Genomic DNA, 12,841 nt, shown 5'->3' with positions numbered 1-12,841 from the left:
AAGGTGACCCCGTTAACTACCCCGTTAAACATTATGGGAATTGTTAAGGGTGCCCAATTAAGGTGTCGTGTCACGGTGTCACATAATCACCCAGTCAATTTTGTTAACGAGATACAGAACATGCTTGATAACTTCGTCATTTCTAATCCGTTTTGCCTCATGTTTTCAGATCATATGCAACATTTGACAATCTACCGTCTCTGAAAAAATTAGGCGTTCAGCATGTTCAGAGAAAACAATATAGGTGTTTTAATATTGAATGGGCGTGGTCTAAAATATTCGAATTTTCAAATTTTGACGACGGAATCCTCGAACCAGTAAGTACAGTATGCCATCTGCAAAGCAACAGCTCTCAAATATAAAACACGGCGGAGCTATTAAGGCCAACGTATGGGTACTGACTTTTGGCCCACCCTGTATATGTTTGGTAACTTTATTGGGGGGGGGGGCAATCCTAGTTTGCCATATTTCAAATCCCGAAACACTGAACTTTTTCATTTCAAATCTTTAATATCGTAATTAAATTTTTTCTTAGGTTTTTATTGTTGTTCATCACATATACATTCATTTTATTGGCACTTAGGTACAAGATAGCAAGCACAAGTTAATGTCATGCATCGTAGAATTTAAACACTTGACAAGTTAACAACAACCATTGCTTATCAAAAATCATTTTACAATGAACCCATTTATATTTTATTTTATTTCCCAAACTTTGACACACGCTGTAACCCCTTTTGATCGCGCGCGTGCACGTCGCACGAAAGATATACAGCGTGTAGCAACCCAAACTATGTTACTCTTCTTTCATTTACATTTATGAAATGATTCATAACAATCTTAAGATCATTATCGTCCGTTTTTTGTGTTAATGAATAACCAAATAATATTTGCAACATATTTTAAAGTGTTGAGAGCAATTCCGAAACATTATAGTCGCAGCATTTTATGTTCTAAGGAATGAAGATTCGATGCAGTTAATTCCTTGTCATAAGTAGCACTGGCTGGATCACAATGAAAAGAGACTACGGTCTAATTAAAACAACTTTTCTTGACACGTTCAATAGGATCTTGCATGTAGCAAAATTGAAAATAGCTTTACAGTGAAACGATCATGAAAGAAAACAACAATAACAAGCAATTATCCACAGTCTGAGAGTGAAACAAGGATACAAGGACATAATACAACAGCATTTGCTCTATCCAGAGCCCTTGTGCTTGCAGTAGCGCGCGCCCGCCTCACGGCGGTAAAAAGAGCAAGAAATTATGGCAAAATGATTTACCTAACGCTAAACTTGCTAGTTTATTGCTTGCTCCTGACCTCTTACCTGGAGACCCCAGGCTATTATGTTCATGAACATAGCCTGTCGTAATCGAACCCTCTAAAACGCGCAAATAGGCGCGTTTATGCGATTTTACAATCAAATAATCAGATTAAATTTTACAATCTAACTCATCGCGCGGCTCTTGTAGCGCATACGTCTCTTCTTTCTTATTGGTAGTTGGCGTGCACGTGATCTTTTGCGCGGCTGTAATTGGTTCTGATCGATCACGTGAATGCAAGTCACGTGCGCTCTAACATCCAATAAGCATTCGCACTTTTTTCAGGGCGATGGAGGTTGTAATTTACTCAGCCCGAATAATTAGATTCGTCGGAATGACAGGCTGAGCGCCGCCCAGTAACTGACCTTTAAATTTTAAATGCGAGATGCTTGAAGATCGCGATCGCCACACATTATATGGACTGCAGGCGTGCAGTGCCAGGTAACAGAATGACGCGCTGAGCACCGCTCAAAAATATATAAAATTGCGTAATTTTGCATTTAGCATTGTGATTTTTACTCCGATCATATTGTATTGATATCATTAGCTTTAAATGGTTAACATTTTAATTGTTTGGATGAGCGTGCTAAATTTTACTCTTCAAGATCGAATCTCGAGATTTTTTAAAAAGGCCAAGGGCCCCGACAGTGCAGAATCACCTTCCATGACATACAACATAAGGTTAAATAATGCTCCCCTGGTGAGATATTGGCGAAAACTGTCTTGATCACGTGATATGACCGTATAATGTATATAAAGAAATTGCAATTGGTAGAATTTCTTATTAGGGTTAGTGTTATATGCTTTTGCGTTAGGGATTGGGTTAGGTAAGGGTTAGAGTTCGGATCAGATATAAGAGGGTTAGTGTTTAAAATATTCGTTCAGGGCCAGCTAGAGAACGGGTTGAAAAAGTCACGTGACAGTCGAGTGTTGATTGATTTATCATCATCCTCCCCACATTGCTCTAACCTGAGCCCTCTCGCTTGCAGTAGCGTGCGACCGCCGACAACAAGCGCGTCACGCAGTACGCGTATACAATACACATGGCCATGTGTACTCCCCACACTGAGATCCCATATCCAAAATGAAGTTCATAGTAAGGCAATCTCCAAAAGCAGAGTTGTGATTGTTTTAATACCAAGTACGTTCTTTCATAAAGCCTCTAGCTCTTATTTGAAGTTCAATCTAGATAGATAATCACTCTTACACCTTATCACAGCTGTGCGCTTCGAGATACTACTGGTTATAATGTCGAACGATCTAAACAAAGAAATTGTATCAAAGCATCCAGTGAATCTTTGTATTGCTGTACTTTTTGAAACGTACAAATTCCACTTTTTTGAAAATCATAACTACGGTACTAGCAAAACTGCACGTTTTGCTCTAGAAACACACTTTTTAGAGATTTTACAGGCGTATTCCAACAAGCAACGTTACAAGAAAAAGTCACGTGACAGTCGAGTGTTGATTGATTTATCATCATCCTCCCCACATTGCTCTAACCAGAGCCCTCTCGCTTGCAGTAGCGTGCGACCGCCGACAACAAGCGCGTCACGCAGTACGCGTATACACATGGCTATGTGTACTCCCCACACTGAGATCCCATATCCAAAATGAAGTTCATAGTAAGTCAATCTCCAAAAGCAGAGTTGTGATTGTTTTAACACCAAGTACGTTCTTTCATAAAGCCTCTAGCTCTTATTTGAAGTTCAATCTAGATAGATAATCACTCTTACACCTTATCACAGCTGTGCGCTTCGAGATACTACTGGTTATAATGTCGAACGATCTAAACAAAGAAATTGTATCAAAGCATCCAGTGAATCTTTGTATTGCTGTACTTTTTGAAACGTACAAATTCCACTTTTTTGAAAATCATAACTACGGTACTAGCAAAACTGCACGTTTTGCTCTAGAAACACACTTTTTAGAGATTTTACAGGCGTATTCCAACAAGCAACGTTACAAGCTATACTAACTCAAGATCATCCTGATTTGGTTCTCTTCTAAAGTTCTAAACAACAGATAGCTAAAAACTTAACAAATACATGCAAGCTATAATAGGCTGGCCGTGACCATCAGTAGGTCCACGCAAAACATGACCCAACATTCTCCATCGATTTATGTCCACTCTTGCTGATAATGGTTCCACATTACAGCGTTTATACAAGTTATTGTTAGAAATAATGTTAGGGTAACGATAATTCAAAATTTTTCTAAGATGACGCTTATGAACAACATCAAGTTTCTCTAACACTGACTTAGGAGGAGCCCAGCAGCTAGAGTTATACATCATAACAGAAACAACTAGTGCCTCATACCTACATTACATTAAGACCACAGTGGGGGGGGGGGGGGGGGGGTCCGAGGTCAATTTTGAGATATGTTGTAGAGCTCAATCTAAGTATTCGAATGCTTTTGTTCCCACCAAAAAAAATTTCCCATCTGTAGATATCGCGCGTAACATTTTGAGGTTTATCTGTAATTCTATTGTAAATGAAAACTTCAAATGCAATTTTGTTTAAAATCTATCTTCTTTCACAGTTTACGACATGATGGGACCTTGTAACTTGGCAACAGTGTCTGTCAAGGTCTTGTCCAATAGTATAATGTAGCGATTTTTGATTTTTTGCTCCAGAGCTGAGATATGAGGTTAACCATGAGTGCGCATCACAAAATTGTCAAAAGTTAACGTCATAAAAAGGAGCAAAATTTTAAAAATTTTTGCATTTTAACTGATTGTGGCTATTCTCTAGGAGAAGATAGGTTTTAAAGGTGGTTTCAGGAGAGCCAAAAGATTGGTTTTTGAGAAAATATGTTAACCTCAATTTTCCAACAAATAAAATGCATATATGTAATAATTCTTTTCATGTTGGATGGCCAATTGATACCCATGGATAAGTTTAAATTGTGATGAGAGCAACAAAATGTTAAGAACCGGTTATTTGCGAGGTTAAATGATTAAATAGGCAATAGTTAACCTCAATTTATGACAAACTAGGCGCTATGGGGGGCTAGTGGTGGTGCGCAAGCGTCAAGTAGTACGTGGTCTGCCAACTGGCAAAAAATATTTTTTCAACCTCGGACGCCCACTGTGGTCTTAAAGGGTATTTACCTTTACTTTGCTTAGTGTGATCTAAAATGAAATTAGTTTTGATTTAATCTTACCTTATTTATTTGCACATTTGTTCACTTTCGCTCACATCACTCAAGCCAGCCGCTCTGGCACTGTTAACCACCTTTCTTTGTGTGAGCTGGTTAATCGTATTGTCAAGGACATATTGTGATTGAGTAATTTAATGATGTATAATACATTCTAACACTAAATATATGCAGGATGTTATCTTTATTCTTCATCCGATATTGGTTCGTATCATTTGTAAAAGACTAAATTGACCAACTGACATTAACATTCTCAACGATCAACAACGAAAGATGGGTCAAACACCAATACCCCACCTTATAGTAGGACAATCAGTGAAAGTATGGAGGAGATGGTACTTGGCGGCTACAGCGACACTTACGGATGCACAAAAGAAAAGCATGATCCCGGCTTAAGTAAACATGTACTATTAGCAAAACAGCTGTAAAAGCCAGATATAAATACCTCATTTCATTTAATACTGTATATTACTACATTGAGTAAATTGAATACCACTGCCACCACAAACAATTAAATCCTAGTTTCAGAAAACTAGCAGTGCTGTTGGACAGTTTCCATTTAGCTTAAATATCAAAACGAACCTGCCTCTTATATTAAATGAAAGTAACATTATGACAAATCAGCATCCTATACATGTCATCCCCTTACTTGCAACTTCGTTTAAGGCAGCTTCAACATCTGAGTATGGAAGCGCTGTCTCCGTAGAACCATATCCACCCTAAGTCCTCCAATTACTCCAATTTCTAACAAACTTTGAAGGTAATTGATGAGTTGTTCCATTGCTGTAGCTTTAAAGACGTCTCAGAAACAAGCCCACTCTTTGACCAATTCTTAAATTTTTAACTTTAATGTTCAAATATTATGTTGTTTAAGCTTCTTATCAATCTTAATTATATATTGCCCAAGTCTTGTTTATTTTCGATAGTAGGAATGGGAGCTCAAACCTTTTATTTTAGCAATCACCTACAACTGAATGAAACTTAAACCTGATGTGAACTTAGTTCCTGGCTAATATCATATGCAAGTTGATTATAAAATTATTCGATAACCCCTCCACCATGGAAAGTCACCTAGGAAATTAAATCCTGCGTGCTGATAATCTTATCTTCAAAGCGATTTGTGATCCTAACCAATTTGGAAACGTGACTCTCATTTTTCACCATTTCGACAGAACCGGTCTTTTTTTTTGTTGTTATTACGCACCTTATAGAACAATTTTGTAGTACTGATATAACGTTATGTTATCGTACTTGCGAATGCTACATAATTCGTCTACATAATGCTACATAATTCTTCTAATAATAGCATTTTTATTAATTCTGTCTTGTTTGTGCATATTGTAGAGTTACCTTAACCTGTTAATATATTAACCTGTTTATTATAACTAGTATAGATTTAATAATTTATTTTATAATTCAAAGATTTCTGTTTTATGTACTAGAAAGTATGTGGTCACATTATTTTTTAATGGTAAATTTTTATCACATTACAAAATTTCTATCCTTACCAGAGATACAGCCGATTACTATGCAAAACAGACCAACAATCAAACATGACGTAATCACAGAAAAAACCGACAAAAACGCCATCCAATAATCTTTGCACGTTCGCATTAGTCATTACATGCCATCTTCTTGTTTTCGCTCAATTTTCACTAGGGCGGTCATACTAAAAACAAACAACTTTGAATTATAAGTTAGATGTATTTCGCCCACGTGCAAATTAGGTTAAAATTTGGAAGTTGCTTGGTAACGAGAATGGAACGTGCACGTGCAAAGATTATTGGCGTAACATTATGATCGTTTATTTAATGATTACGTTGTGTTTAGGATGGTTAGGATGGATATTTTTAGTGCAATAAAAACCGGCAATCAGTCCAATCACAGAATACCATTAACTTCCTCCCTGTGATCATGCATGCTTTCTATTATAATACAATGTGTAAAATATTACGTGTACCTAATAGATGGCTCACAAATCAGTGAAAATTTAAGATAATTACTCATTAAATTATAACCGTACAATACGTCTCGAATCTTGAATATTATGATTCGTCAGTATGACACTACGACATTAAACTATACGACATACGTGATTATATCTTAATGGATGGGAATTACTACAGCTTCACACTAATCACACTAATGATCTCCATTTACGACTCGTATTGACACACTTGACATACTTTTTACATACTTAAATACTACATGTTTTACCGTGTTAGAATCGAACACTTCTTAAACCATGAGACCTCAAGTTCAACTGTTCAATTTAATAAGACGAAGAGATTTTGCAAGGGGTTAGTTTGTTTCCCAATCCGTTTACCGCAGTTAATACGCTATTTCTGTAATCTTGCTAACTACAGATTTAATATCAAAACGCACGCGGGCATATAGCATTGTAGAATATGTACGTAAAGATGTATTAATATGGTAAATAAACCATTTTTATGCAAATTGGATAAGTTGGTAAGTTAAACAGAAGTTAACATATTCTGCAATATCTATACTATGGTATGTAAATACATTCGTTTAAAAATAAAAATAGCCTAATATAACCCTATACACTTTAGCAAGCAATAAAGATGATCTTACTTGGAGTGCAGTTCTTGATGAACTTCATGAGCTTATTGGTCTGGAAAAATGACGAGGAAGAGGGTAAGCTTATACTTATCTTTGGCACTATCCGTCGCGGAGTAGAGTCCGCGGCGGAGCCGCCGGACTCCGCCGGACTCCGAGCGGCTCGGCGGAGTGTCCGCCGCGGACTAAGCCACTAGGCGGACTCCGGTCCGCCGCGGACTCCGGCGGAGTGCTTGGCGGACTCCGCCGGACCTCTCCGCCAGACTTAAATCCGGCGGAGTCCGGCGGAGCTTGGCGGAGTCCGCCAGCTCGGCGGACTCCGCTCGGAGTCCGCCTGACTTCCGACTTCCGACTTCCGACCCTCGGCTAAATTTGTCACGTGACATACAACATAGCATTTTGCAATATTGTGGTCAGATGAAAAGGTCGCTAGTGATAAACCTTAACCATTACCCTCACAATGTCAATAGTGTACAACTCTAGTCCTAACTTTGACCCTATAATGTATAAACGTTGACCCTAACCCTCCACCAAACCGTCCGCAGCGAAATATCAATGTCATTGACTGGTCACGTGACCAAAACAATTTTTGTCATATTATCTCATATAGGGAAGCGTTTTTAGTTTTACCCTACACGTTGCATGTGGCGTCAGTCGGCCGGATCCCAGCAAGCAAAAATACGTCGACCATCACAGGACGACGCCAGCACTCTCTACGCTCTTCGAGCTCCGATCGTCCTGTGACGAAGTAAGGACGAAGCCTGAGGTCCTCAGGTAACATCGACCACCGATTGAAAATTCAAAGATTTTTTGACATAAAGGTCAAATGTAAAACTAAAATCTTGATGTTGATTGATTGACGACGTCAATTTTTGAGCACAGCGCGAGCGCATGCGGAAAAGGACCGCGTAGCTAGTCAAGATGTTGATAAATATTTGGCTTGTGGCGCGATGTGTTGCTCTAAGTATAGCCCTCTCGCTTGCAGTAGCGTGCGACCGCCGGAAATGACTTGTGGAACAAGCGCGCCCGCAGCGGCGCGAAAGCACCTGGTTAGCTAGATGAACGCGATGTGCCTTGCATTGTAGGATGAAATCCTACTAGCTAACGCCACTCGCAGCTGTGATGTTCGCTGTACGTCAGCGATCGAAATTTATATGCGTATCACCCGTTAAGATGTGCCACCCGACGCGCCACGCAATTTTTCTCGTTGCTCGTCGCACGTCGACGAACAACAAAGCTCGTTGCGACGCGCAATGAGCTGCCAGGCTAGGACATCGTCCTGGTCCAACAAATTTTGGCGAGCGCGAGCGATTTTCTCCAAAAATTTTATGAGGGCGCCGACTTCCACTCTGGCTAGGTTTCTTCTTATAGGGGGTGCACGATAAAAATAAAGTTGCTTGGATTTAAAAAAATTTTGTACCACTGTTTTCTAGAGACTGTGAGAATTTTCACAATACCAAATTTGTCATACCTTTTTGGAGAAAAATTGTGTGGCACGTCGGGTGGCACATCTTAACGGGTGATACGCGTATAAATTTCGATCGCTGACGTACAGCGAGCAGCACAGCTGCGAGTGGCGTCAGCTAGTAGGATTTCATCCTACAAGGCACATCGCGTTTACCTAGCTAACCAGGTCATTTCCGCCTCCGGCGGTCGCGCGCTACTGCAAGCTTACCTGAGGACCCCAGGCTTTAATGTTGTTAATAGAGATTAGGCGGAATGACAGGCTGAGCGCGGCCCAGTAACTGCAAGCGAGAGGGCTATAGTTAGACTTAGAGCAACACATCGCGCCACAAGCCAAATATTTATCAACATCTTGACTAGCTACGCGGTCCTTTTCCGCATGCGCTCGCGCTGTGCTCAAAAATTGACGTCGCGTCGTCAATCAATTAACATCAAGATTTTAGTTTTACATTTGACCTTTATGTCAAAAAATCTCTGAATTTTCAATCGGTGGTCGATGTTACCTGAGGACCTCAGGCTTCGTCCTTACTTCGTCACTGGACGATCGGAGCTCGAAGAGCGTAGAGAGTGCTGGCGTCGTCCTGTGATGGTCGACGTATTTTTGCTTGCTGGGATCCGGCCGAATGACGCCACATGCAACGTGTAGGGTAAAATTAAAAACGCTTCCCTATATGAGATAATATGACAAAAATTGTTTTGGTCACGTGACCAGTCAATGACATTGATATTTCGCTGCTGGCGGTTTGGTGGAGGGTTAGGGTCAACGTTTATACATTATAGGGTCAAAGTTAGGACTAGAGTTGTACACTATTGACATTGTGAGGGTAATGGTTAAGGTTTATCACTAGCGACCTTTTCATCTGACCACAATATCGGAAAATGCTATTGGCTATGTTGTATGTCACGTGACAAATTTAGCCGAGGGTCGGAAGTCGGAAGTCGGAAGTCAGTGGACTCTGTTGGAGTCCGGCGGACTCCGAGCGGAGTCCGCCGAGCTGGCGGACTCCGCCAAGCTCCGCCGTACTCCGCCGGATTTAAGTCTGGCGGAGAGGTCCGGCGGAGTCCGCCAAGCACTCCGCCGGAGTCCGCGGCGGACCGGAGTCCGCCTAGTGGCTTAGTCCGCGGCGGACACTCCGCCGAGCCGCCGCGGAGCCGCTCGGAGTCCGCGGCGGACTTTAAAGTCCGCTCGGCTCCGCTCGGAGTCCGCCAAAATGTACTCGAGTCCAGTGTAAATACATTTTGGCGGAGCACCGCCGGAGTCCGCTCGGAGTCCGGCGGCTCCGCCGCGGACTCTACTCCGCGACGGATAGTGCCTTATCTTTTGTTAAATTTGGTTCCAATTCAATTATTAACAATTTTAACGGTTTTTCGTCGATCTTTCTACGTACTACTTTACAGCACATTTAAAATTGTTGGGATCGAGTGTCTGGGTTAGGTTCGCCAAGCGAAATACACATAATAATAATAATAATTTGGTCGACCGCAGTCGGGGAGCCGATTTCCCTTTCTAATTGCATTTCGGCCACGGTCCTTTCGGTACAGATTTCCCTGCAGTATAGTCGGGACGCAACCCCAGGCGTATACACTCGTGGCTCAGTGGCTCAGTCGGTTAATCCGCCTGTCTACTGAGTACTGGCCTGGAGGTTGCGAGTTCGAAATACACATAGAAACCGTGATAAGGGCGTCATTTTCAGAGTTCACAATCGTGATTCTAAATCTCTGTACCAAACTAATGTTGAACTGACGACATTTCCATTATTTCATTCATAATAAAAAATTATTTTCTAAAGGAGCAATCATTTTTCTCTATTAGAAGCCACCTTCACCAGAAATTTATTATGATTTTAACGTTTTTATACTAATTGTCCTTGAGATTTTATCAACTTTATGAAACATGAATGTTCATCGTACCGCCCTATTTGTCATAAGATATTCCTCAAGACAACTGGAAAAATGCCAATCTCATAAAAGGAGTTTCCGTACAGTGAGCACAGGTGAGCGATAACTATGAGTCAATTTGGTAAACGGATTTTGATAATACATTATCACTGTGACACACCACATATATTGTATTTGTACGGTATGTGTTACAGTATCAATTTACGATATACTTCCCCCGTATAGTATGCGGAGTCTGTATAATAACACTAAGAATTACTACTTACATACTATGGAATTATTGAAGCGGATCCGTAGGCTTCCATCCTTCGTTAATAGCGCATTCATAAACCGTCTGATTGGTCCGAGTCTTTAAATGAACTCACAATGAACTGACGTCATTCAATGCATGTGTTGCATATTCTTAAATCTTTAGCTAATATAATTATACCAGTGGTACGAAGGAATTCTAATTATCCGGTAACCATTGAGTCTTGACCATGACTCTTGGTTCCTTTTGACGTCACATGAAAATCCACGCACTAAAACGTAGCTCATAGAAAACTGTTCTCGATTTTTCTATAATTCTTGATGTCAAAGACAAATAACATTTCACGCGAGATTAGTAGACTGTTCGTGAACAGTAGTATTGTGATTGCGAACTTTTCAACTTACAAATACTACCGATTAAAATATTATGCTTAATAGTCATTGTGACTCACACGCTGATATAATAATACAAAGGCAGAATGCAGGTGGTATTGTTGGATAGCAAGCAAAATACCACGTGATACTACTTATTGTGATAATTATAATACTTTAGATCTGTTTAGAACAAAAGATATTCTTGGAGGTATATAACTCAAAGTTGACTTCACTTATCTTAAAATAAATTGAATAACAGAACTATTAAGCTACATCATCATAAGCATAACATTGAGCACAGTCTACTCAAGTAATCACGTGGCATAAAGTGCAACTCAACGACTGTTTCCTACACACTGACTGAATACTTTTACTCGCTGCTGTGGTGTAAATGTATCGACAAGACATTTTTCTGGAAGGTTTGAGCAAATACTTTGCTACAGCAGTATAATTGTAGTCTGCAGACTCTACGAATGGCCAGCTCAGACTAATTTTTAGGAATTATTATCCGTGTTACATTACGTGGGCACCACAATGTAAGCAGTATGCTGAGCTGTTTAACTGTACTTGTGGAAGTACGTGGTGCACTAGACAGTCTAGACGGCATGGCGGGCAGCCCTGATATCAGCTGATAATATCATCCCACGCTTTTATTGATATCTGCAAAATTAAATTGTTACAGCCCAGATGTCCATGTCTGACAAAGCCGTCTCGTACTCACGTATACTGTGGAAACAGCCAAATCTAGGCTGACACTGCCCACGATCCTGTATAGCTGTATCCTTCTCCCTTACATTCCTCACACTGTTAATGTCATTACTTCTCGTGGGCTGCTGTGATATTGTCATCACGTGACTAGGTTATTGGACATTGTGACAGGTTAATTGGGGTAGGGGCAGCCAATTTAATGCAACTGGGATGTTTGAAATTGATAAAGTTATATATTATAGAACTGGTGGGCATGTGTTCACTGGTGGGCACTGGGTATATCATTGTAGTCATGGTCATCATTTTAGGCCAGGTAATATTGTAGACTGAGGAACAAGGTGCATACTGTATATTGTCTTCTTTTGTTTTTGATAAGTTAAAACATCAATTATTAAATTTGTGATGATAATTTTGATAGATATTAGCAGTTTCACATGATAACATGAGTCATGTGAACCACCCATCTTGAACAAATAACGATGACAAGTTTTGTAAGTTGTAACACATGGTAAATTCAGCTAAAAAGTATAAATACAAGCAGCAATAATATCATCACCTAAAAGCATAAGAGAAAAACTTTCAAAACGTTACAACTAAACAAAGTTTTCTCCAAAATTCCTGGTTCATTTTAAACATCAGTCTTGAGAACATCAGTGCTTACGACGCTACCTTGTAAAATGTCAGTACTAATCATACTGCTTTGCTTTAACATATCAGTGCTCACTACACTACTTTGCCTCAGAGCATTGGTACGTCTCAAACTACTGAGCACGTTCTGGGAGGACATTCTACTTGCAGACAACTCCCTGCTCACGGAATTACAGTCCCTATCTGCATTCCATCCCTTTACGTGCAATACTTTCTTAACAAGAAATTCTCTAAAACTAGCTATGGATATTAAATATATCAAAGGATTTGCCATAAAGTTCAAAAAAGGAGCAAATAGCGCTATCTTGTATGAACCCATGTGGAAAGGATTCTGAATGTCAAAGTTGGCCCCGAGTACTAAGATTATCCCGAAAGGAACAAAAGAAGCCATGAAGACTAGTGAGATGAGAATTGAAGTGATCACACTTTGCTT

At 40.0% G+C, this 12,841-nt stretch overlaps 2 protein-coding genes across 3 annotated transcripts in view; both read left to right on the top strand.

Moving 5' to 3' along the window:
- The window catches only part of LOC134822799 (protein ABHD13-like), a 948,842-nt gene that overhangs the window by 103,446 nt on the left and 832,555 nt on the right, over nt 1–12,841 (top strand). The window lies entirely within an intron of this gene.
- LOC134822707 (alanine--glyoxylate aminotransferase 2-like) overlaps nt 7,041–12,841 on the top strand; it is a 43,363-nt gene continuing 37,562 nt past the window's right edge. The window contains exon 1 of one of the 2 annotated variants that reach the window (XM_063833906.1): nt 7,041–7,143. In XM_063833906.1, the coding sequence (XP_063689976.1) occupies nt 7,071–7,143 (73 nt within the window). In that variant the 5' untranslated portion in view covers nt 7,041–7,070. Of the gene's footprint in view, nt 7,144–10,385; nt 10,524–12,841 lie in introns of those variants that run through there. The other variant, XM_063833905.1, reaches the window with a different exon arrangement.

The sequence above is a fragment of the Bolinopsis microptera genome, chromosome 11 (assembly GCF_026151205.1).
Source record: "Bolinopsis microptera isolate Bmic1 chromosome 11, MBARI_Bmic_1.0, whole genome shotgun sequence".
Taxonomy (NCBI): domain Eukaryota; kingdom Metazoa; phylum Ctenophora; class Tentaculata; order Lobata; family Bolinopsidae; genus Bolinopsis; species Bolinopsis microptera.
This window is presented reverse-complemented; position numbering and strand designations above follow the sequence as displayed.